This window comes from Cariama cristata, unplaced genomic scaffold (genome assembly GCF_000690535.1).
Source record: "Cariama cristata isolate BGI_N322 unplaced genomic scaffold, ASM69053v1 scaffold2597, whole genome shotgun sequence".
Classification (NCBI taxonomy): Eukaryota; Metazoa; Chordata; class Aves; order Cariamiformes; family Cariamidae; genus Cariama; species Cariama cristata.
In genome coordinates, this window is record NW_009626925.1 from 790 (window position 1) to 26,084 (window position 25,295).

At 39.5% G+C, this 25,295-nt stretch overlaps 1 protein-coding gene across 1 annotated transcript in view; it reads left to right on the forward strand.

Annotated features, from left to right (window-relative positions):
- Positions 1-11,403: 11,403 nt before the first annotated feature.
- The window catches only part of ZCCHC2 (zinc finger, CCHC domain containing 2), a 28,253-nt gene continuing 14,361 nt past the window's right edge, over positions 11,404-25,295 (forward strand). The window contains exons 1-5 of the mRNA XM_009704226.1: positions 11,404-11,511; positions 14,570-14,646; positions 17,147-17,218; positions 20,520-20,632; positions 22,524-22,618. Of these exons, the coding sequence (XP_009702528.1) occupies positions 11,484-11,511; positions 14,570-14,646; positions 17,147-17,218; positions 20,520-20,632; positions 22,524-22,618 (385 nt within the window). The 5' untranslated portion in view covers positions 11,404-11,483. The remainder of the gene's footprint in view (positions 11,512-14,569; positions 14,647-17,146; positions 17,219-20,519; positions 20,633-22,523; positions 22,619-25,295) is intronic.

Genomic DNA, 25,295 nt, shown 5'->3' on the forward strand with positions numbered 1-25,295 from the left:
ACTCAACATTTCTTAGTGATACATTTTAAAAAATTTAGCTGGAAATGGCTGATAAATTCAACAGTTGTAGGAGATAGGACAATTGGAGTGGGATAAGTAGAGCTGGGATTGCCTTATGATTGCATAAACTTTTGTTTCTTTAAGAAAGTGTTCTGAAATATGTTTGTTTTTTTTTTTCCTTAAGGTAGAAACACTTGATGCTATTTGCAGATTTTTAAATGAAGGTGCAGTTTATAATAAGACCTTTTGGAAAAAAAAATCATTGGTGCATTAAGCTGTGCAGAATATGAACTTTGGGTCTAAAGTTGAAGTATGAGAATAAATAAGCAGCATTCATATCTATAGTCATAAAACAAGCATTAATGTTGCAAAGAGTCAGCTGATACCACTGTATGTATTGGTTTAAGTAACAGAACACACAGCTTAATTCTTGTTGATTGTATTTGTTTAATAAGTGCATCAGTATGAAAGCTGTTTGACTTTATTGCTTATCTCGCTCCATCCCATCCAAGCTCTGAGACCAGAATGCTGAAATACTGAAGGAGGTCTGAATATGTGCTAACATAACAAATGTGGCTTGCGTTAGACACTGAAACATTTAATCAGGCATACTTGACAGTTATAGAACTAAGATTCTGTTGAAATAAGCAATCTCCTGGAGATGATGGTTTGCTGAAGAGTATCATAATTAGATGGCTAGAGGATTCTTTAGAGAAAAAACCTCTACTTGCAAACAAAGGGAAAGTTTCTATTTACAGAGTGTTTTTCTTAGTAGACTTCTATTTATAGGATGTTTTGTCTACAAATTAAAAGACTGCTTTTATAATTGATCTTCAGTCACTTGCAGCAGAACAAGGTAGTAAAACTTAATTTTAGAATCTGTCTGTGGGAACAAAAATACAGGCAATCCCATTTTGAAGCTGCAGTGTACTCTAGTTAGTGTTATAGAGTTGACTATAAGGAAAATTGTGTCTTCAGAGTCTGGTTTAAATAAGAAACAAAAAGATTTAAAATGTCATTTTACTCCTGGGAAAGATCTTTTAAATGGTGGCACACTCCAGGAAAATATGAATGTTTTACTTTTTATCTCAGTATGCAAAACTTGTATTCCAGCTCTCTCAGTGAACCTAACACCCTTGTCTCTGAACAGGAATTTCTCTGCCTCCAAACAGGAGTTAAGGACTTCCAGAAACATTACTGGAAGTCTTCTGGAAAGGAAGTCATAACTAGATAAAAGGCAATGCTTAAAATGGAGACTTCTGTCTAAATGTTGCGTGGTGATGCTCCAGGAAATCGCAGAGTAAACACTTTCGCTGCTCTCAGTTGTTTTAGCTGTTTAGTTCTAATTATGAGGTGTTAGGACAAGACAAGTTTGTAGCCTTGCCCAGTCCCTTTATAACAGGGTTAGTCATCCTCTCACTGTTTTCCATGCCAGTTTCTTCTCCAACGTAATAAATGATCACTGAGGGCATTGAAAATACACCCATGACTTCCTAATGCTTGCACTTAGATTACTGTTGTTAAGCTGTGGTCCGGTTTTCAGTGTTGCCCAATATTGACTTATTTGTAGACAGCAGGATCTCGCTGGGCTTGGAGTACCGAGGACTCTCAGCTCTTTCTAAAGAGCTGCAGAAAAGGATACAGGCAGCAGCAGTAAGATGACTGTATCTATGAAACCACGGAAATTTGTAGGATTCTGTCTACTTACATCTCTGTTACTGCAGTTACTTGCCAATATCAGTGTCTAGCCATAGCTGCCCTAGAAAACACTACAGTTGATTCTCCATTAACTATAGTTAATACTAAATGCCTGCTTTTCCTCCAAGACTTGGTGAATTTCTGTAGTATCCTCCAAGTCTAAGGGTTTATACTCTCAGAGACCGAAGCTTGCAGAGGACAAGGTTAGAGATCTGGCTGGAAACTGCATTCTTCCATGAGCTTTCTTGCCTTTCCTCAACCTCCTAATCTTGTCTTTTTTGGGAGAAGAAAGTAAAAATACTTTTAATAGTGAAAGATTTAATGCATTGGGTAGTGTCTTAAGAGTCAGGTAAGAACATGACAGAGAGATTTTCTGTTACTTGGACCTGCCATACATGAAAGCATACTTTTAAACTGTACTACTTAGACCTTTTGAGTTCAGGAATTGGAAAAAATGGCACATTACCCTCTGCCAGTAGTTAAAAGTAGTAATGAAGGCATTGTCTCTTTTCAGTACTAATTGTACTTCAGTGAACCACTCTTAAGGGGTAAATGTTTTGTCAATCTTTCTGTCATTCCTGGGCCATTTTGGGAATAATTTTTTTTATCAGTCTGAACTAATAGGTTCAAGTAATTTTCGTATTCACTGAACAAACAATTGTAGCAGTACTGAAGTTATACAGAGTTGTTGGATGAACAACCAACTGGCTATGCAGTGACATCTGAACTGTTGCATTGCTGGCTTTAGCTCCAAGTTCTCTACTTTATCATGGACTAGCTAGGTTGGACTGAAACTGAGGTTTAAGCCCAGTTAAAAGCTCAGATGCAGGTGAGACAGAGAAAGAACGCACTATGTTTTTAGCAAACACAAGGTGCAGTATTCCCCCAGCACTGTAAATCATTGCTGTAGCTGATAAGTCTGGTACTTCAAGTGTAATTGCCACAGGCCTTGATAGCTGAAGTTGTTAATGCCACTAAGAGGTTGGTATGCCCTTTGTCTCAAAACTGCCATGATTTCGCATTGCTACAAGTTAGTCAATATGCTGTTACTGAAACTGTCATATGATGTGCTTTGCCTCCCTGAATCAGCTGATGTTTTTTCAAAAGGTTTCTGTCTCCCTCATAGTGTTTTGTTGCTACCTCTTACAGATGAGTTCTTAAAATAGTTTCACTAAACAAACATGCCTTAGAGTACTCTTGGGCAACTGTGCGTTCTCTCTATGCAGTCCAGCTTGCTAGATACAAGTTAATAGGGCAGTTGCACATGATCCGTTTGAACCATACGCTCAGCCAGTCAGGCTTTGGGATTTTATGTCTGGTCACAGAACCACAAAATGACTGAGATTGGCTGGGACCTCTGGAGGTCGTTTTGTCTACCACCTCCCCCTGCTCAAGCAGGACCATCTACAGCCGGTTGCCCAGGACCGTGTCCGGATGGCTTTTGAATATCTCCAAGGATGGAGACTCCACAACCTCTCTGTGCAGCCTGTGCAGTGCTCAGTCACCCTCCCAGTGAAAAAGTGTTTCCTGATGTTCAGAGGGATCCCCCTGTGTTTCAGTTTGTGCCCATGGCCTCTGGGCCTGTCACTGGGCACCACTGAGCAGAGCCTGGCTCCCTCCTCTTTGCACCCTCCCTTCAGATGTGTATATACACATTTTTACATGTATAGATCCTTTTCTGCAAAGCTGCTTTCTAGGTGGTTAGGCTGCAGCTTGTGTGGTGCCTGTAGTTGTTCCTACCCAGGTGCAGGACTTTGTGCTTCCCATTGTTGAACTTCCTGAGGTTCCTGTCAGCCCATTTCTCCAGACTGTGATTCTATGTTGAATAAGCATTATTGTTCTGGAGGCTGATTCTGCGTGTGAAAAGATAAGTTAACAAGGAAGCATTTAAGCTGTTTGTTGCCTGTGGCCAAAAGAGAGATTATTTGGTAGATTCTTGTGGTCTTAGACCTTGAGGCTGATTCTCTTCTTGGTCTTGGAGGACAGCTCTCTGCATCTCAGAGCAATCGGACCATGCCATTGCGTAGTTCAGAGCTTGCAAACTGAAGCGTAACTTAGCAGCAATGTCAGTTGGGCAACTGTCTTCAGTCTTAATCTTGCATTTGGCTGGCAGCTTGTCCAAGACAGTAGTGGATATTTTGCGTGAGAGACAATCTGTTGCATCAACAGCTGTCAACATTAAACAGGTTTTGAAGCATTGCTGCCCTGTATGTTTTCGTTTGTGAGTATGAAATGCGTGTGTTGGATTTCCATTGAAGCATAAGATGGCATGAATGTTCTGTCCCTATATCCAAGCAACAGGAAGAATTAGGTGATAGGGTGCAGATACAGTTGCACGTGGTCCTGAGTAAGGCTTCCTCTTTGCCACTGCTGTCATTGAGAGGCTTCAGCAGCACACAAGTACAGGTGTGGTTTCAGCTGATGGTTGCCTCTTAAGAGGTGATGTTTAGCCTTTGTGCTAACATAGCTACATAGCTATGTATCTGCGTATCACAGTTGTTAAGCAGTAAGGGTGGTAGCTTGTAAGGATTGTTTTAAGCAAATCATGGCTTTGGTCTTGTAACTGGCACTACATCTATTAATGATTATTCTGACATCACTCAAATTTCTCTGAGATACAGGTGATGTGGTTGATAACTCATGATCATGAGTTAGAACTTGATTCTTCCAAGATGCCTTCTTTCATCTGGTTTTGTTTGCCACTTCCCACTTGTACATGAATGAATGAGTTGTTGTAGTTTACATCTGCACAGCCTGCAAGGCTAAGTAGTGCTGTCCCTAACAGCATGTTTACTGAAGTCTTGCAGAAAAGTAAGCTTTCACATTTGGGTATGTAGAACTAATCAAGCTGTCCAGCTGCTGTAAGCAGGTTTCCCTTGTTAGTGCTCATCAGAGCTGATGCATGGATGGTTCTTTTATGAAAGTGCAGTGCAACTATCAGAAGACTTATGTGCATCAGTCACTTGCTCATGATTATTAGTAGGCTATCCAATAACACATTTTATTACATATTGCCAAACCAATACCAGCATGACATTTTGTGATCAGCCATCTACGTTAATAGAACGCAGAAGACATCTGTCATGTGTAGACTAGCTGAGGTTTGCTCAGCTCACATATATTAGTTGTACAGAGCAACATCTTTCCGAGCAGGATGGCGCTCTGCTTTAGACGTTTGGTGCTTGTCTTTACAGGCAAGCACTCCTGGACCCAAGAAAGCTGGTTAATATTCAAGGATCACCTTCTTCAATCTCAGAAGTGATGCATCCCAACCAAGAGGAAGTCGGGCAAAAACACCAGGAGGCCTGTGTGGATGAACAAGGAACTCCTGGACAAACTCAATCACAAAAAGGAAGCCTACAGAGGGTGGAAGCAAGGACAGGTAGCCTGGGAGGAATACAGTGGAATTGTCCGAGCAGGCAGGGATCAGGTTAGGAAAGCTAAAGCCCTGATAGAATTAAATCTGGCCAGGGATGTCAAGGGCAACAAGAAAAGCTTCTATAGGTACGTCAGTGATAAAAGGAAGACTAGGGAAAATGGGGGCCCTCTCCAGAAGGAAACGGGAGACCTGGTTAGCCGGGATATGGAGAAGGCTGAGGTACTCTGACTTTTTTGCCTCGGTCTTCCCTGGCAAGTGCTGGAAGCACGCCACCCAAGTTGCAGAAGACAAAGGAAGGGGCTGAGAGAATGAAGAACCACCCACTGTAGGAGAAGATCAGGTTGAAGACCATCTAATGAACCTGAAGGTGCACAGTCCATGGGACCTGATGAGATGCATCTGTGGGTCCTGAGGGAACTGGCGGATGAAGTGGCTAAGCCACTATGCATCGTATTTCAGAAGTCGTGCCAGTCTGGGGAAGTTCCCACTGACGAAAAGGGGAAACATAACCCCTGTTTTTAAGGGAAAAAAGGACGAAACGGGGAACTGCAGGCCAGTTAGTCTCACCTCTGTGCCTGGCAAGATCATGGGGCAGATCCTGCTGGAAACTATATTAAGGCACATGAAAAATAAGGAGGTGATTGGTGACAGCCAACATGACTTCACTAAGGGCAAATCATGCCTGACGAATTTGGTGGCCTTCTATGATGGAGTTACAGTGTTGGTGGATAAGGGAAGAGCGACTGACGTCATCTGCCTGGACTTGGGCAAAGCATTTGACACTGTCCTGCATGACATCCTTGTCTCTAAATTGGGGAGACACGGATTTGACAGATGGACCACTTGGTGGATAAGGAATTGGCTGGATGGTCACACTCAAAGAGTTGCGGTCAACGGCTCAATGTCCAAGTGGAGGATGGTGACGAGTGGCGTTCCTTCGAGGTCGGTATTGGGACCAGAACTCTTTAACATCTTTGTCAGTGACGTGGACAGTGGGATTGAGTGAGCCCTCAGCAAGTTTGCCGATGACACCAAGCTGTGTGGTGCATTCAACACGCTGAAGGGCAGGGACGCCATCCAGAGGGTCCTTGACAAGCTTGAGAGGTGGGCTCGTGTGAACCTCATGAAGTTCAACAAGGTGAAGTGCTGCAAGGTTCTGCACCTGGGTCGGGGCAATCCCAAGCACAAATACAGGCTGGGCGTAGAATAAGTCGAGAACAGCCTTGAGGAGAAGGGCTTGGGGGTGCTGGTTGATGGAAGCTCGGAAGCTCAGTGTGATCCGGCAATGTGCACTCACAGCCCAGAAAGTCAACCATATCCTGGGCCACATCACAAGCTGCATGCCCAGCAGGTCAAGGGTGGGGATTCTCCCACTCTGCTCCACTCTGGTGACACCCCCCTGCAGTACTGCCTTCAGCTCTGGGGTCCTCAGCACAAGAAGGAGAGGGACCAGTTGGAGCGAGTCCAGACGAGGGCCACAAAGATGATCCAAGAGCTGGAGCTCCTCTCCTGTGAAGACAGGCTGAGAGAGTTGGGGCTCTTCAGCCTGGAGAAGACTCCGGGGAGACCTTAGAGCAGCCTTCCAGTAGCTAAAGGGGCCTACAAGAAAGCTGGGGAGGGACTTTGTACAAGGGCATGTTGTGATAGGACAAGGGGCAATGGCTTTAAACTGGAAGAGGGAAGATTTAGATTAGATATTAGGAAGAAATTCTTCACCGTGAGGGTAGTGAGGCACTGGAACAGGTTGCCCAGAGAAGTTGTGGATGCCCCCTCCCTGGCAGTGTTCAAGGCCAGGTTGGATGGGGCTTTGAGCAACCTGGTCTGGTGGAAGGTGTCCCTGCCCATGGCAGGGGGGTTGGAACTAGATGGTCTTTGAGGTCCCTTCCAACCCAAACCATTCTAAGATTCTATGATACAGTACTGGGAAACATCTCAAGCGATAGGTGTTTTGGTTTTGTTTTTTTTTAATACGGTACTTGCTTTCCACCATGTGAGGAAAGATGTCTTGGATACAAAACTCTGGTCTAGATTGTAAGAGCATACAATTTTTAGAGCGCTCTCTTAGGTCGTTTCGCTTTCAAGGAGAAATGTAGGTAATCCTGTAGCCCGTCACAAAGATGTGTGCAATTATCAAATTAAGTGTCTGGCAACTGGTTTGGGGCCACCCACGTTTCTTGCTTCACTGTATTTTAATCATTAGAAGCAGCACTATGAGCTGCAGTGAATCCTTGCGTGTGAAAGCCTTGCAGTGACAAAGGCTTATGCAAGAATTAACCTTACAATTGCATGTGTTGTGTGAATACATTTTATTGACAGGAAACGACTGGCACAATTAGCACTATACAGCATGGTTACCAACAGGAACTCCTCGCCAGTGTACCCAGTTTTAAAGGACTTCTCCTTGTTGTGTGACTGGCACGAGGTAGCAACCTGCGATGTCACTCTTGATACTCGCGGGCCCTGCAGACTGCCTAGACTTTCCAGTCACTTGCATGCTAGAGTTGTCCTCTGACAATGCCACTTGTATTTTAGTTACTTGTGAGTGTTTGATGCAGGACTGTCCCAGTAGCTAACACCAAATGTGAAGAGTTATAATGCAGCTTATGGTGGGATCTGGAGCTGGCACAGGATCAACCCTTAGAAGCTGTAAACTGTGACTGCCCTGGATTACCCTACTGTCTACCTCTTGCCTTCCACTAAGGATTATGAAAGCTGCCATTCATGGAATGCACACAGTACATACTACTGGTTTAACTTTCTAGGTGAATAATTTTTCAAGTGAATAAATTATGGACTTTTTTTACAGTTATGATGATTTATAAAATCGTCGATAACAGGACTTGTTTAAATACAAGTTTGAACCATGTAATATTTTGCAATTTAGAGGGAGCCTTCAAATGTGGATGTAGTTCGCCTGGTACAGAATGTTGCCATGAATAGAAAAGTAACCATTCTAGAATAATTCTCTGCAAAAATATTTGAACACTGTTACGAAGATGATGTATGTGCTAGGTGAGAAGCAGTTTTCTAGTATTAGGAGGTGTGGCAGCAATATTTAATGCTTCTTTGACAGGACCTGAGCAGAATACCTCTTTGAAGTAAATCTTGTTTCCACACCTGTCTTCTAAAAACTCCTCGCAATTTCTTCGACTTCTTAACTAGCAATTATTTAATAGAATAGACTGTAATTTATTTTTCCATTAATCAAAACAAATAGCCTGACTTTGAATGCAAAAGAAGGTCTGAATTTAAATTTGATTGTATTTAGATCCATTTGTGAATTTAGAAAAAAAAGAGTAATTGTTTAGGTGGAAGTCTCAGCTTGTTCCTTAAAAGGAATGAAGTGCTGCCTTCAGCTCTTATGCTGATGATTTCAGAGGTTGAAAAAGACATCTTGGAAAAGTAATACAAATTGAATGGTTTGAGAGCCTCTGTCAGAGTTAATCCAAATGTTTGTCATCTTCTGTATGCGGTGTGGAAGAAAGATATCAAAGCTGCTTTTGGCAGAGCGTGTGGCTGTAGTTTGAGGAAAACCTTGCCTCTGCCAGAGAATTGACATTGATCTTCGCTAGAAGTCTTAGTTCGCTTGTTTGATTTCATGTCAGGAAGATGTTCACTCTCATACCAAAATATGTGCTAAACTTGTTAGCACATATTAGCTAACATATTTAACTTGTAGTTTGGACACAGACAGTTAATTATAGTAGTAGTGCTTTTTATGGACAGTCTTAAATGAATCACAGTTTTAACAGGGTAACTTTAAGACTCAAATGTCAACAGTTTTGTGAATAATGCATGACTAGGTAACACTTAAAAAATGAAGTACCTAGGTTTGGTTATGCCCACAGTTGTTACGAAATATCTGACAAAATGGTATTGATGTGAGTATTGAGGAAATCTGAAAGAGGCTCTCCCCAAAGCCTGCTCTTTTTAAATTTATTTTTTTTATTAAACTAAACTTGGAAATTTGCTGAAGCTGTTGAAATGCGATCTCATTGATATTCAGCTATTTTCCTTTCTCATTCCATGTCTGACATTGTGTTCATAATTTATTAGATGTTTGAAGCATGAAATACTGTTTTGATCAGTTTGCTGAGATTGTTTACTGAGTGACTGGGGACTGGTGTGAGTTTTGAATTGAGGAAACAAAGCATGCTCTATGTTTTAAATCTGATTGCTTTGAAACATGAAATTGCTGACACTCGGCGTAGAACACAAACCGTACACTGATGTAGATAAAACAACTAAAATGTTCAGTTCCTCAGACCATCTGTAGTGCGGTCTGAAGTCACATAGATGTTCACTTGCTAATTGTGTACTGCTGTTGATGGAACTGATGAAAGTTAGATTAACAGTTTGCCCAGGGCAGGCTTGATGCCTGTATACTTACTGGGTCCTAATGAGTTGAATGTATTGTTAGGAGTTGCCACAGTTTGTACCTATGCTGTAGATGATATAAAGGTGGTTTAGTAAGATGAAGCAGCTTTAGTTGGTACATCTGTCAAATCTGAAGAAGTTAACTGAAGAATTCGCAAACTGCAAGGGGATTCCGATGTCTTTTGACACCTCCGTGTTTCCTCATTCTGGTCTGCCTGTTGTGATAGTCTTGGGGTCCTCTGTACCAAACCTGGTAACTAGTCTTGGCTGCTGGTTTGTCCCATCATGTTGCACAAGTCCTTCAGGAAAAAAAAAAAAAATCACGTGTAGTCTGGCAGTTATTTCCAGAATCTTATGCTTTCTATATTTAAAAATAAGAGTACTGTCTGAAGATTTAGATTTTCCCTCTACACATCTTTTATGAAGGTCTTTCAGTGGAGCAATAGTCTTCATCCTGAATGAGAGGAACAGACTTTGAACTTCCAATATACATCTACTCCAAAAAGTATCCATTTCTCCAAGGGATTTTATTAGTTTTATAGAGCTACTAATAAGACGGATACTTATTTACCTTCTAGTTTTCATGCAGAGCAGTTGCTAAGTATTCGTGGTGCATTGAATGTCCTTTATTTAACTTTCTGCTTTTGAAAGCTTTCCCAAGAAACCTACACTCTTTTTTAGCGTCCAGTGCTTAATAAAAAACCACTGTTTGGTCGATTTGTGGTGCTAAACAGAGAGCCACCTTCTCTCTCGCCCCTGCGCTGCTGCCGCTGCTGCTACCATCAATATAGTATTTGCATATTGATGACATTTAGGTACTTGCTAAGCTCATATGTTATACTACTTGTTACAGATAATTAGAGATGCCATACTTAAAATAGATTAATCCAGAAACTTACTAGTAACTTACAGTATTTCCTAGTTCTTTGTGGATGTATATTTTTAAGGCAACGTGTCATTTCCTTGAAGCATGGAATTACGCTGGTCAACTGGCAAAAACAGTTGCACCTAAAGTCATTGGACGTTTTAAAACATTTCTGAATTTTAGCTTGGTTGATCAGTTTGGTTTTTTTAACAAGAGCTGGTCATTGAAGAACATGCAAATTGATACATTAATGTTTTATCTTAATTTCAGAAAAATTATATAGGCTCTTGTTTCACTGGAGAAGCCACTTGAAGTTCATGCTCATCTAATACTTTCCTCTAGTTTATCATTGTTAAGCTAGTTTGTTCTTTCTTCTCTTATCTGTCCGTGTTATCTGTCTTGTGTTACTTCCCATTCTGTCCCTCCTTATGCACTATATTTAAACAGTAGTAATTCTTGGCATGTCATTTTGAAGTCCACATGCAAATGTCGGGGGAGATGAGTTTTCAGTCTGTCCTTTTTCTATGAAAGAGAGGGTGTTGGTGGCAACTGGTTGCGTTGTGAATGTTTGAAGAGGTGCATGGATTTAGCTGTTAGGACCGTATGTCCTAGTAGACTGTCCAAACAGTTATTCGTTGTTTCCTATATAGAAGAGGTACTAGGCTGAAGATACAGGGCATGAATATAATTGTGGAGAATGTTTAGTGTGTAGTGAGTAGATGACTTACAAGTTAGTAATTGAAAGAGTTCATACTAACAGTAAATTAGCACTGAAGTTCTGAGCTAATGATCTCGAATTGTCCAACTTGAGATACCCTAAAGGCACACGATCTGTCCCCCACCTTGTTCTGTTTTTAAAATAAGGTCAATGAAACATTGGAGGTTGCAGCTGACATTTAAGAAAGAAAGAACTGAAATGGTGAATGACCACCTTTTTGCCACTGTTAAGAACTTCAGGGTTTCCTCCTGTAGAATACCAAATAAGGAACTTTGGTTTTCTAATTTCTGCTGTTTAGAGCAAGCTTTGATAATATACATTCTATTAAGACACTTCCTTTTTTCTTTCTCTTCTCAATTTAGAATGACTTTTCCCATAGTGACTGCGTGTCAAGTAATGAGACCAGTTTGCTAGAACGAACCACAGCACCTCATGATGGACTACCAATGGCTTCCCATAGACCTCAGCGAGAAGGTATGTAATCTGAGGTTTCTTTTGAGGAACACTTTTAAGGTTTTTGTGAATGCTAAACTCTGCCTGGAGTTGTAGAAATCTTGCATCTGACTTGCTGTTCATCTGAATGAGAAACCGCAATGATTGGTAAGTATAATAGCTTCTCTGCTGCCTTTGGTCTTTTCTTTGTTATAACAAGTTGTCCTTCTTGTTACCGGCTAACTACTAGTGACTGCATGCGCGAAAATGATTGCAAATGGGCTTCTTCCTGAAAAAGGAGGTGGGATTTGGGAGAAAATAAGGACATTTAATGCAATTGTATTAGCAATATTTAGATTTTTTTTAAGCAAAACTGAATGTGAAGTTACTGTGAAACAGCAGATAGCTTTTGCTGCTTGATTCTATTGTATTTGATTAGTCTTAAAAAAAAAAAAACAAACCAAACACCAAACAAAAAACCACATATTAGGAGTTTTTACAGAAGCGGTAGCTTGGAGAAGTGAGAGGCTTTCCGTAGAAGTCAGTTGTCTTTTGGCTCTGATGGGGTGAATGAGAACAAGACTTCAGAGCATAAACAGAACTCTTCTGTGCAATTGCCAGCACAGTTCCTTCTTTTGGAAGAAAGGAGCATTATTGAAAACAGGTTTATTCTTACCCTTTATTCTCCAACAAGATTAGCGAATCACTTGTCTACTCAAAATTTGTCTACCCTATCCTGCAGATAGTGAAGAGCTGGTAATCTGGGAAAACTATTGCTATTCCTTTTGTCCTCATAAATGTCCTTTTGTCTTTACTGTGGAGATTTAATTATACTTTGAAGGCAGGCAATTTGAGAGTTTTAATTCCTTGCAAAAAAAAACACAGAGAAAGATTATGGCAGATTACAGACAACAAACCTGTTTCAAATCCTTTTACAGAGTTCAGAGTGTTCATATTCAGAAATTAGAAACACAAAAGAGAGCCTCTCTTTAGCAACACTCTAGAATTAAGGAACAGAAGTACAGAATAGTTGAATAATTTGATCTAGCGAAGAGCTTAAGTATTTCTCGGCATTTGTATTATCATAGTTAGAAACTACAGTGAAGGATCAGAATAATTTTGTGGTATTTGCTGTATAGCTAGGTGATAGAGAGTCCTTGCTACAAAAAAACTTTTTTTTTTCTCAGCTGTGATGAATACGATTTTTAGAAATCTTGACTTATACTTGCAATGGAAGCAACGTCATGTATACATGCTTGACTTAATGGTCCTGAATGCAAGTGTTGTGTCCAAAATAGATATAGAGATGTAACAGGCCTCATTGGCTTGTATATTCAAATATTTCTTCTTGGTCTAGCCATTTAGAATATTTAAAATGTGATTGTGGAAACAGGATTTTAAAGTGGTCTGTTGAAACTGTGGAACTAAAGCTGTGCAGCAACAATGCTGTAATTACCTGTTGGATCACTTCCTACAATGAATCCTGCAACAAAAAGCAACAAAAAGTTAAGGATGTTGAAGGTACTACATTGTGTATAAAATTTCTTTATGCTTGAGGACGAATATATTTAGCATTGAGAACATGCAGTAGTTTAGTATAAAATAAACACAAGCTCTTTAGGAAAGAAGCTTGTCTGTGAATGTTAATGGTGTTAGTTTCCATAATTATGTATGCTAAATATATGCATATAGTGAAAGGCAATTTAAACCACTATTCTCGGTTTGAGTCATGGGAATCAACTTTTAATTAACTTGTAGAATCACAGAATCATAGAATTGTTTAGGTTGGAAAGGACATTTAAGATCATCTAGTCCAACCATAAACCTAGCATGGCCAAGTCCACTGCTAAACCATGTCCCAACGTGCCACGTCTACACGTCTTTTAAATACCTCCAGGGATGGTGACTCCACCACTTCCCTGGGCAGCCCGTTCCAGTGTCCAACAACCCTTTTGGTGAAGAAATTTTTCCTAATATCCAATCTAAATCTCCCCTTGTGCAACTTGAGGCCATTTCCTCTCATCACTGGTTACCAGGGAGAAGAAACCAACCCCCACCTGGCTACAACCTCCTCTCAGGGAGTTGTAGAGAGCGATCAGGTCTCCCCTCAGCCTCCTTTTCACTGGGTTAAACAACCGCAGCTCCCTCAGCCGCTCCTCATAAGACTTGTGCTCCAGACCCTTCACCAGCTTCGTTGCCTTTCTCTGCACACACTCCAGCACCTCAATGTCCATCTTGTAGTGAGGGGCAATTGATGGTATCAATTTTAACATTGGCCGTTAAGAAACTTCACTGCACCAAAACTCAAGTTATGCCATAGTCCTTTTTCTAACAGTGCCTTTGTCTATACCAGACAGGTAAAAGTTAAGGTCACTGAACATACAGCATTTCATGGTATATCGACGTATGTTACTGTCTGGCATCTTTAGCTCATCTCAGATTGCTTTGCTTTGTAATAGTTAATCTTCATTAACTGATAAAAATGAACTGATCGTCTAGTGCTCTAACTCCCAGGTAGAGGGTTACAACCAGGGTTGTACACACCTCACTGTGACCTCCCTCATCGTTTTCTGTTTGCTAACACTAATTTCTATCTCCTTCAGGCCTTACCCAAGTGTTTCCTTCCACTTAAGTGCCTTTCAGAAATGTAGTTCTTCTGCCTTAGTTTGCTCTCATTACTACTTGGTGTTTCAGAAACATGGATGTGGAAGGCGCTGTCATTGGCTTTTATCAGTGCTTGTTACTTGGCGTGAAGATGCAATTTGACTTCCTTTTATAAGTGAAAAGTCTTTTCACTTAAAGTGATTATATTGTTGTATTTATGTGACTTTCGGTCTAAATAAGTTGTTGGCTAATGCACAGGTTCCCATGATCTGCAATGTAGGGGTTGCGGTCTTCAGGCCAGACAAATACTTTGCGGAGAACAAGGCTTCACCTGCCCCCTGCAGTTTGTTGTAGTGAAGTAGCTTCTGAGAAAGAGTGGGGTTGTGTGAGTCAGTAAATAGCATATGGTGATTCTCAGAGTGGCTAGGTAAGTAGATACATTTTCAAACTGTAATATTGGTGTGCACAATAAAGTGGTGGGTTTTTTTTCTTTCAGCTGTACACATTGAGAAGATAACCCTGAAAGGAGTACCAAGAAAAAGGGCTGACAAACATTTGGAGTACACATTCAAAGTAAGTGAGTAACCTCCAGAATATTGAAGTAATTGTCTTCATGATATCTGTGTATTGTAGATATATACAGCTTATTTCAAATACCTGCTCAGAAGGTAATTTTTAATTACATTAGGGTCTTCACAGATTCTTGGAATTACCCTACAATTTTCTTGGATTCTGTGTGCAGATCAGGTGTTTTCTGTAATTGGGGGCATAAGTTGGGAAGATGTCAAACACCAGCCATAGCCAGGTGCATGACATCACTTCAGGAAACTTGGCTTTTGCTAATTTGGTGTAAGCATTACAAAGAATTGTAAAACTAGTTGACTGTTTGCCCAAGTGGCATAGGAGTGCAGTTCTTGTGTCTGCAGCTGTATATATTGCTTGGAGTCATACAGTCGTCTTAGATCTCTTTCATGAATGTTTACCGTAAGAGGATGGCTCCTGTGGTTTTCGATAAATCTGGGGATTGTTTGGTTGGTTTGTTTTGGGGCTTGTTTGTTTGTTAAGGTAAAAACAAACAACCTACAAATGTCAACAAACTTGAAAGCCTACCTGGTATAGTCTTCATGTATTATAATAGCCAGAGGCATCATGTAAAGCAATAATGTGAGTTAATTTTAAACAAAACTGAAACAATGCTGCTTACCACTTTGGAAGAGAAGCTTTCAGTATTGAGGTCTGGTATTAAAGGCTGTAGGTGTTAACTAATAGCTGCTAAGGCCATTGGTGGTGGTGTTCTAATTAAATCAAAGCAGTAATTTTCTTAGCAAGGACTGACCAACATTATGAGTCATTTGGCCAATACATGCGAGTCTGGTAGTATACCAGATTAGAACATAAGAGTTAAATTTTACCTTTTTTCCCCCAACAAAAGAATGTTTTAGATCAAACATTACAACTGGATCAACATTTGACATGGGTCATGGGAGCTCTTTGAAGAGATGACCTTAAAAAAATGCCATTTTGAGCTGAAAACTGATGTGTTGATCCCAAAGTTTGATATTGTATTCTCTAAATGGATGTGAATTATAGAATTTTGTCTTTTCTGGCATTACTAGAAGCTTAAAATTAAATTGGCATGTATGCTATTTCTGGTTTTGAGGTAAAGTAGTAGCAAACAGATACCTTGTTGATCATGTCTGAAGGTGAAATTTGCAAAAAATTCTGCAGTCGTCTTTTGCTGAGGACAGTAATGTGGAATGTAGCCTTCAAAGTCTTAAAGGTTAACTTGCCCAAGTATTGCAACCTTGTCGTAGATCTTTTGTCTGAATAGTCTGCGAACTGAGTACTAGGTAAAATACAACTGTAGATAGGAGAGGTTTGTACAGAATGCTCATATGGATTATTAATATTTACAGTCACAAAACTATTTTGAAAATTTAGCACGTAGACGGATTTGACAGTGGTTTTGAATTTCTTTGTTAAAGGGGGAATGTGGAGATATTCTGGGAAGTATTTGAGTAAACTTGAAACTCCTCCACCTCAGTTCTTTTAGGAAAGAGTTTCCTCTCCTCATCTGTGCAGGTATATACTCTGCTCCTCACTGCAGATCATTTTGTGCTTGCCCAGACACTGCTTTTTTAAGGTGTTAACAGCAATTACAGTCATGGCGTCCCAGCTGAGGGCACCAAGAGTAGCTGGTGTTTCTGGGAACTAAGTTGAAGGCAGTTGGTAGTTGCCATTATTCTATCAACTCCTGGGAGTAAATGAATGTTTATAATTGTCATGTCCACTCCCATTACACAGAATCTTCCCATGCATGTAATGGGAATCTTAAGCCCAGAAGTGGGCTTTAAGCCAGGCAGCACTCATCTAACCAAGCTTACTTCCTTTTTTTTTTCTCAAAATATGCATGTGAAGGTGCTGTTTTACTACTTGCATGTTGTGTTGGGACAATAAGCTACTGAAATTTTATACAAGCATATACCAAAATGCTGTCTGATTCTTGAGTAACTTCTTTAGCAACTTGCAGTACTTTTTATGAATTGTACCCTGCAACAGCTTCTGTATGACCATGTAAGATTCAAGCCTGAGGCAGATAAAATTATTTTACAGGTAATATTAACAGAGGTGTTTTTTTTTTTCTTTTTTTGTTTTGGCTCATGATAACGGCAGTGAGAGCTCAATCCAGTATATCTGACCTACAGTTCTTTTCTCTGGTACCTGGTTTTGGCAGTTAACGATGTCTCTTTGATACAAGTCCTGCAATTACAGAACCTTCTGCCTGGCTTCTTTCTGAGTCAGTAATCTTCAGGGTCTTCATTGCGTTCACCTGAATTTCTTCATACTCCCTTTAGCCACAAATAACATGAAGGTGATCTTAAAATGTACCCTCAAAATTAGTATACGTCTTTGAAAAAGTACACCATTATCCCTGTTTTGCCTGGTATTTACTCATCTGCAAGTGTTAACTCTTATACTGAGATCATCAAATTTATGGAAATGTTATGATCAGCTAACTGGTATGATATTTGGAAAAAGAAACTTCCCTCATTCCCTTTTCCTTCCTTACTAGGTAACCTGGTCCGATCTTTCGGTAACGTGTGTAACAAAAACACACCAGGAGCTTCAGGAATTCCTGCTAAAAGTATGTATTGAAATATAAAATTAGTGTTTACACAATAGGTTTATAATTTTAGAAGTAGTCCAGGAGAGGTGTAATTTCTGGGATGTAATTAGAGAAACGAAAGCATGCTACCAGATTTTTGTACTTCACAATTGTATTAGCCATTTAAATCATGTATATTGTGGTGGAGCAGCTTGACAGATGAAGAAGCTCAGTAGAATGTTTGGGGAGTTTCCCAGGAGGAGATCGTTTGTCTCACCTGAAATTGCTCTTACAGTTTTAATTGAAGTAACATAAAACTAGCAGATGACTTTTTAATATTTCACACAGAGTTACTGTACAAGTACACGCACTGCTTGTTTGCTTATTGGTGTCCCTGTTAGAATTACCTTTAAGAGTATCATTTGTTGTTTTTAATTAATGAGGCAGAGCAATGAACATAGTAGTTTTTTATTTTACTGTTGTATTCTTCAGTAGTACAAAGGCGGGCACATTCACTGTCACAAGGAGTTAAATGTGGGGAAAGTCTAGCAACTGTTTGTGCATGTGTGTGTGTTTAAAACAAGTAAATGTTCTCTTAAGTTGTCATCAGCCCCCCCACACCCCAAGCAGGGAAGGCATTTGTGTGCATAGGCCACATGTAGACCCCATGAGTGTGGTGACCTCAAACTGTGTGTTTCGTGACCAGTGCCTAATATTTTGGGTTCCACCTATTCTGGGAAATTCTGTATTTAAGCTCCTCACGGTTCAGGGCAGTAATGAAAGATCTGTTTTGGGCATGTTTTGATGGCATCTGATGTTCTTAACTGCACTGTTAATTGCAAGTGGAAAACCAGTTACTGTACAAAGGTCATTGTCTTGTTCACTGTTTCAGTTATCAACATTATGTTTTCCAGTCTTGTAGAAATAAAGCAGTGAGTATTCACTGTTGCTTTATCCCAGTTGGAATATCTAGTTCCAAGAGTTCCTAGAGCTTGAATTGTGAGGATTTGAATTATGGATGGCATGTCTGGCTGCAGATGAGGTGTCCCACAACATAAGGTACAGGCATCTGCTCCTGAAGAGAACCCTAAAAGCAGGACTGTGCTATAGGGATCCCGTGCAGGTCTGGGATGAGTGTTCAACTGCATGCCTCCTGTTCTTTTACCTGCAAAGTAAAGACGAACACCAGTTTCTGAAATGGACCCTTTAGTACCTGCTTGCTGCCAGGAGGAGGAGCTGGGAAAACAGACAGGATCCAAAATGTGTTGCAGAGCTGTCCAATTTGACTGATGGCAGCTCTTCAGATGTGGAGTGTTCCATGTGCTGGCTTGACTGCTCCAGCAGAGTCTAGATACATAGAAGATGGCAGGACAAGAGGAAGACAACCACAGGCTGCTACGAGCTTGCTGAGGTGTTCTGTGGAGAATATGCACTGCTGGAAAATATTGTTGGTTTGATAGCCATAAGTAGAGAAGAAAGAATTGTTAAATAAAGCAGGTTAAAACTTATACCTCGCTTTAAAAAGCACCATAGAAGTATGAATGCTGTCCACTTTGTACACACTTGCATTTTGGCTTTTTGTTATTTCCAGTCTGCATGGCATTGTTAAATAAACACATTCAGTTCCCTAGGGACAAGAAAGAATGGTCAAAATACTTGATGGGGAAATTCCAAGGTTGTGGGTGATAGGAGCAAGGTAACTGTAAAAATTGTTTCAGAAACATTGGCGGGAAAAACTAAGGTAGTAAATGGGATAACTTTGGATGCTTTATGTTTGAAGAGCACCTTCTCTTAGGTGATAAGCATAAAAAGTTCTTTGCATATAGGAAATTACCCACATATGTGGAAGGACTAATAAGCTTGTAAGTATCAAGGCTGTTACCTCATTACCTGAAGTTAAGATAAGTTAAGCACCTAATCTTGTGTTCGTATAACTGAATCTTTAACTACAGAAGAAATTGAATTCCTTTTAATGAAAGTTTTAAAGAAAAAAAAGTTGTGGCTGTTTCCAGAGACAAATTTAAATACAAAACACCAGGACAGGAAAGTTGCTCATCCCCATGCTTCTGCAGTAGATTTTTGGTACCTTTTGGTTAATACTGACTGATTCTTCAGTCAGAGTTTCTCAGTAGTGTATATTAAAGCCAAAGGGATCAGTTAAGAAGAGCTGCTTTTAGCACTTCTTTCTGGTGTTGTATCTAATATGCGTCAGGTGCTTCAGCACTGTACTAATCTAATACTAACAGCACCTGTCTGTCTGGATTCCAGAAGTTCCTTTTATGTATGTTACCAAGCAATTATCTACATTAGACATAGTGTCTCTCTATTAGTAGCACTTCATGCAGTGAAAGAACTACACAGTGCTTTGCTGTTGTACCACTAACAGGATGTAGTATCCAGCTGGCACTCTGGATTGGCTGTATTCCAGATATGCAAGAGGAAGATGCTGCTCTAGTGTCAATTACTTAGTGCTGTTGATCATAACTAATGGCAGATGTTAACCAGATTAGCCATAGCTTTGAACTTTAGGAAGAAGTATTTTTGCTATGGCAATTTACTTTTAATGGCCCCAAAATTAAAAACCTTTTTTAATATAAATTAAGAAATTTGATCAGCTTTAATGTACTTAAGTACATTATTTTGGAAGCTGTAAATGTGAAAAATCTTTGTTCTAGGGAGTATTTCTCGTTTAGAATAGACATGCTCCTTAGTAGCAAGAATTTTGCCTTCTGAACTAGAACATCAGAAGACCTCCCTTTGTAATACTGGCATTGGAAACAGTTATAATGAATTTTCATGAGAAGTTTCAGTGTTAATAGCACTGGAGAAGGACTTGCTATTGATTAATCTCAATAGTACCCACTGAAATCTAGTGTATTATATAACTGGAACAGTCTCCTTTCTACTCCTCTTTCTTTAAAATAATTTAATCTAGCTAAGTGATGATAGTGAGTACAGTGTATTCAGTCCTCCCAGGTAATTTTTTATGTTGTTTTCAGACATGCAAAAATTTCAGACGTGTGAAAGATTTAAAGAAATAAATCAAAAAAGGCTGTAAATTACTCTGGAAAAGAACATAGTATTGGTAAAATTCTGAATGTTGTTCTTCCAAATAGAGCTTTAAACCATCTTACACCTGGATTTGATGTGAGGATTTACAGCAGAGTGTTTCTCTAGCAAAACTAAATTATGATTTGTTGTACCTTTGGTCTGTAAATTACTTTACTAAAACTGGAACAATAGAGTTTCTTGTTGATACCAAAAGGTATAAAGACTGGTGGTGAACAAATGCAGTCTTTAAAATGTCAACACTCATTTTTCACATTAACGTTTTTCTCAGCTCCCAAAGGAACTGTCTTCTGAAGCATTTGACAAGACTATTTTAAGAGCACTAAATCAGGGTTTTCAGAAGAGGGAAGAACGAAGGCATGCTGATCTTGAGCCCATAATCAGGTAAATATTTTAGCAAACAACCTGAAATGCATCACCTGAAAAGTGATTGAAGTCAAACTACATGACTTTTAAGGAACAGTGAAAATTCTGCTGCCTAAACACAATTTGTGAAGAAAATGAGAAGGCAGTGATGAAATAGATACTCTTGACTCTTTTTTTCATTAAATTGAGGCTGTTATTAAGCTTTAATGGATTACTTCTTTAGAAGTAATCATACAATTATGAAAATATTTGTTGTGAGCAGCATTATATAGCAATGATTGGCACTTCTGCAAGGGTCTTAGCTCCATTATACAAGGATACATTTAGAAATACCAGCAACAGTAACTCAAAGTGCATATGTTCTAATTTTATGACAGGATAGAGTGAGAGAACAGAATTTGGAAAGAATAACAGTAATAGTGAAGCATGTGTATAAAATTAAATGTAACTCACACATTTTTAAGAAAATGGGCCATACTTCATAACCTACTATTTAGTGATGAGAGTGCTTGCTGGGATGTGGGACATGTTGGTCAAATCCTGTAACTCAGAACAGCAATGTGACTTTTTGTTTGCTACAGATACCTTGTTACATTTGTTCTTTTCTGTCAGGGTTGTTCACCCTTGTTCAGAACAACTTAAATTATTCATCAGGTTAGGCAGTGTCTCTTGAGTTAGGGTACTTAGTGATGAATCAGGCACCGCTTTTCAAGCTCCTGCTCAGAACGTACTGCGAGTCCAAGCATATCAGACCTTTGGGTCTTGTTTTAATAGCGTAGCTAAAAAGATATGGAACCGCTGTGTGCCTCAACCTCCCTCTTCCCAGTTTTCTTTTATTTTGATCTGTAATATTATTTGTCTTTATTAGGTTGATTGTCAAGCCAAAAGCTAAATCTGTGCGAACAGTTTTGGCTAATAAACATTCTGGTTTTAAATGAACAAACATGTTAAATGGAGGTTGTCTGTAGAGAAGGTATTGTAATACAGAAAGGTTGTGAGGCCTCATTGCGCAGTAGTTACAAACCCAAGAGATTCAGTTTGAGGATAACCTTTGGAACTGTAATTACAATTTGCAAATATATGTTGTGACTATACTGGAATGCTACGTGAATAATCTTGTGATAATAGCATTACTGTATTCAAATTTCATTTTCTTACAGTGTCAGTTTAGCATAAATATGTACTTATTTGGAGGTCTTAAGTATGTGCCCAACTGCCAATAATTGCTCTCCCATGCCCCTCCTCCAAAAAAAATAGAACTGCATAGTGCTTCCTGGCAAGCAATAACTGAAAACTTGGTGTGGGTTGTAAAAACCATTCATTTCTGGGCTCTTTTCTTACCTGAAGCTAAAAGAATTTGTCACTGACCACTTGGGAGCAGACTCAGACCAGTGTGGAGCAATATTGAGAATCCCAACCTTTGCTCTTGGAGATAACTATGAAACTCAAATACTGACATTATAGGTGAATTCAGCTTTGTATTTAATCAAATAAGTGTATTTAAGGAAGAGATGAATTGGTTTTGGAAATTAAATGTGTTCTCAGTTTTAAAAAAAAAGTAGTTAAAATACAAGGTCCAGTGCTTTTTGACTCAGTCCAAACTTCTCTTCAATGAAATGTTACAGGTGGCTAAAATGTTTGAATTAGGATGGCTCAAAAGCACATATCTTTTAAAAAAAAATTCATCATACCCATTTCTTGTACTGGCTGTACTCCAACCTTACATTAGCACTGAACAGCAAAGCTCAAAAGTAGCATTTAACATTGTTTATGCTGAACGTGCAATTTGAAGTGTTTGGACTTTCTTAAGAACTACCTACTTTGCTCTTGTATGGTACTGTAGTAAATAATTTGTGTTCTTCCTATGGAATATTACTTACAGTTTAACAAACTCTCACTTAAATTTCAGGCAGCTATTTTCAAATACATCGCAAGCTTTTCTGCAGAATCAGAGAGTATACAACTTCTTCCAATCAATTTCATCAGAATCTTTGCACACTCACAGTAAGAAATATCTTGATACTATTTTATATAGCAAAAAATATTAAAAAAAAGCTATTCTTCCTGTCATGCCTAATTACAGTTTTATAATTATGTATTTGTGTTACATTTTATTCCACTGGTCGTATTTGAACTCCCTGCCAATGAATAGTTGCTTCAGCAGATACTCATGCTTTTGACAGTGGGAACGTGCTATTTAGCATCGACTTTTGTTCTTTTCTTTCTTCTCCTCTGTATCATCATGCTATTAAGATAGGTAATTGTGAATTGAGTACATGCAACAGTTTGGGACTTTTTCCTTTTCAGAAATCTTGAACTTTTGAACAAAAAGCTTGAGCTGACCCAAAAATCACATCTGTTCTTTATTTGGTTTCTTTTCTAGATGAGGCATTTGTCTTGATATTTAAACTTAAGATTCATTTTGGGTACATAGTACGTAAATTATGGGATGGCCCCAATTTTAGAACATACAGAATCTTGTTCAGAGCATTTGCATTGCAGAGATTTCGTTGGTGAACCTCTTACCTACTTGCGTATTAGAAATTGTTTGTGTGACCTAAGCTTAGCTTAGTGATCTTTGCTTCTGTTGAATCTTTCCTTCTTTCAATGCATGTTATACACCATGACAGTTGAGGCACTGACTCTGAGACCACTGTCTCAGAAATAGCAGAAAATCTTAGTAAGGAATTAAGTTGGAGTTTTCAAACAGACTGCTTGTATGCACTTGGAAGAAAATAGAGGAATGATGGATGACTTTAATTTGAAATGATGGGTGTGATCTGTGACAAATGTATTCTTTCCATGATGAGACAGAGGCATTGTCATTAGGGTAGAAGCTGGATGGTTGTGAAACTGGCTGTAATTTACTGCTGTGAAAATTCTGACAACTCTGTTCTACTGAAAGGCTGCATGGGGAGGAAAGATTTTCCAAAGTCCAGAAAGATTCATGTTAATGATAGGTACACTGCACAGGGTATGCATATTTTAGTCTGTAGATTACATCTAGGTGGGAAAGACTTGCAAATGCATTGTTGTATGTGATTACAATTTGAAATGGTCTGAAAAAGAGCCAGTGCAGGGTTCAGTTATGATAGATTTGACTGGGTTGGGGCAGGGCAGAAATGATTTGCAGGGTAGGTAGATCAGAAGGGTAAAATGGACATGTGTCAGTTCTGAAGGAAATCTTACAGATTGTAACATGATTATAAATGGGAGATAATTTTTATAATAATAAATAATTGGGTATGTGAAAGTTCATGAGGATTTGTCAGATCTAGAATGCATGACAGATAGGATGAGGAACGTAATTGTTTAGCAGAGGAGGAAAAACTCTCTGGAACTCTTGGAAAAACTCCAAATACCAAAGAGTTATAATGTAAAGAGGATGATCTGTTCTCTCTGATGGATAAGACAGAAAGCACTGGGCTTAGCTTGCTATGAGGAAGATTAGGACCAGGGACAGGCAAGAATCTGGTGATTACCAGACCAAAGCAATGGGGCAGGTCTGAGGTCAAGGCAGAAGAACAAGTCAGTAGGTCAGGGTTAAGAGCAGGATCAGCGAGGCACATGGCCAGGCACAGGCATGGCTGCTGTGCACCCCAGGCAGGGGCCTGAGCTCAAATGCGACTCCCAGGCCAAAGGATGGAGGCCCCGGATGAGACCTCTGCCTGTTCCTTTCCTAGCAGTCTCACCCAAAATTGCAAAACTGCACTGTATCAGATTGGATCTTGAGCACAGGCAGGTGAAACCCTTGGGGAGGGCAAGGGAAGAGGCTGCGAAGCCCCTTGGTGTGGTTTAGGGCCCTGACGTGGAGTTAGCTATTAAGAGAAAGTTTGGTGAAGACAAAGAGTACAATGAATTCAAGCATAGTTGGTTTTCTTTTGAGAACAGAGACTGGATGACTTGTCTGGGGTAGCTCACAGTCACGTTTCCTATGGAGCAGTCTAATAGAAGCTGTACTAAGAAATACTCACCCTGCTCATTGCCAAAATCACCGCAATTAAGTGGCTCATGAGGTTTTGGGTTTTTTTTTATTGGTAGCCTCTGTGTTTTTCTAGGTTTCCTGTTCGGGATTCCTGGAATCCTGCTAATACTTGCGATTGCAAGTTAGCCCGTGGTGACATATTTTGAATGGGGTGACTGTGTTGGGGGAGAGGGAGGAAGCATATCTTAAGAAAAATCTCGTCATCATTCTCAAATCGGATGTGCAGAATTAATTGGCAGATGAAGCATTTGTGGCTTAAATTGATCTTCAGTCGCTTTTTAGAGTTGTGGATAAAAATATCTCTTCACGGAAATACAAAAATATTAATTCTTTCTGAAGGATATGGTTTTAGTAAAACCTATATGGAAATAAATTCTGTGTTCAGTGAAGGGTCTTTATATCTTAAATAATAGTTGAGATCTCACACTGAATAATACATTCAGCAAGCATAATTATGCCACAGTGGTTCTGTTAAGGAGGAAATCAATTAGCTCCTTCCTGGTTCATAACATCAGTGATTTTAGACACTTTTTCAGGTTGGAGTGGACTTTTGATTCCAACAGACTTTATTAGAGCATGATCTCTGGGGATTTAGTATCTTCAATGCAGACAATATTCAGAAGGATCTTCCTATCAATGTTGCAAGCTCCTAAGCAGTATCTTTCAGGTGCTTTTACCTGCACTAACTTGGAACTT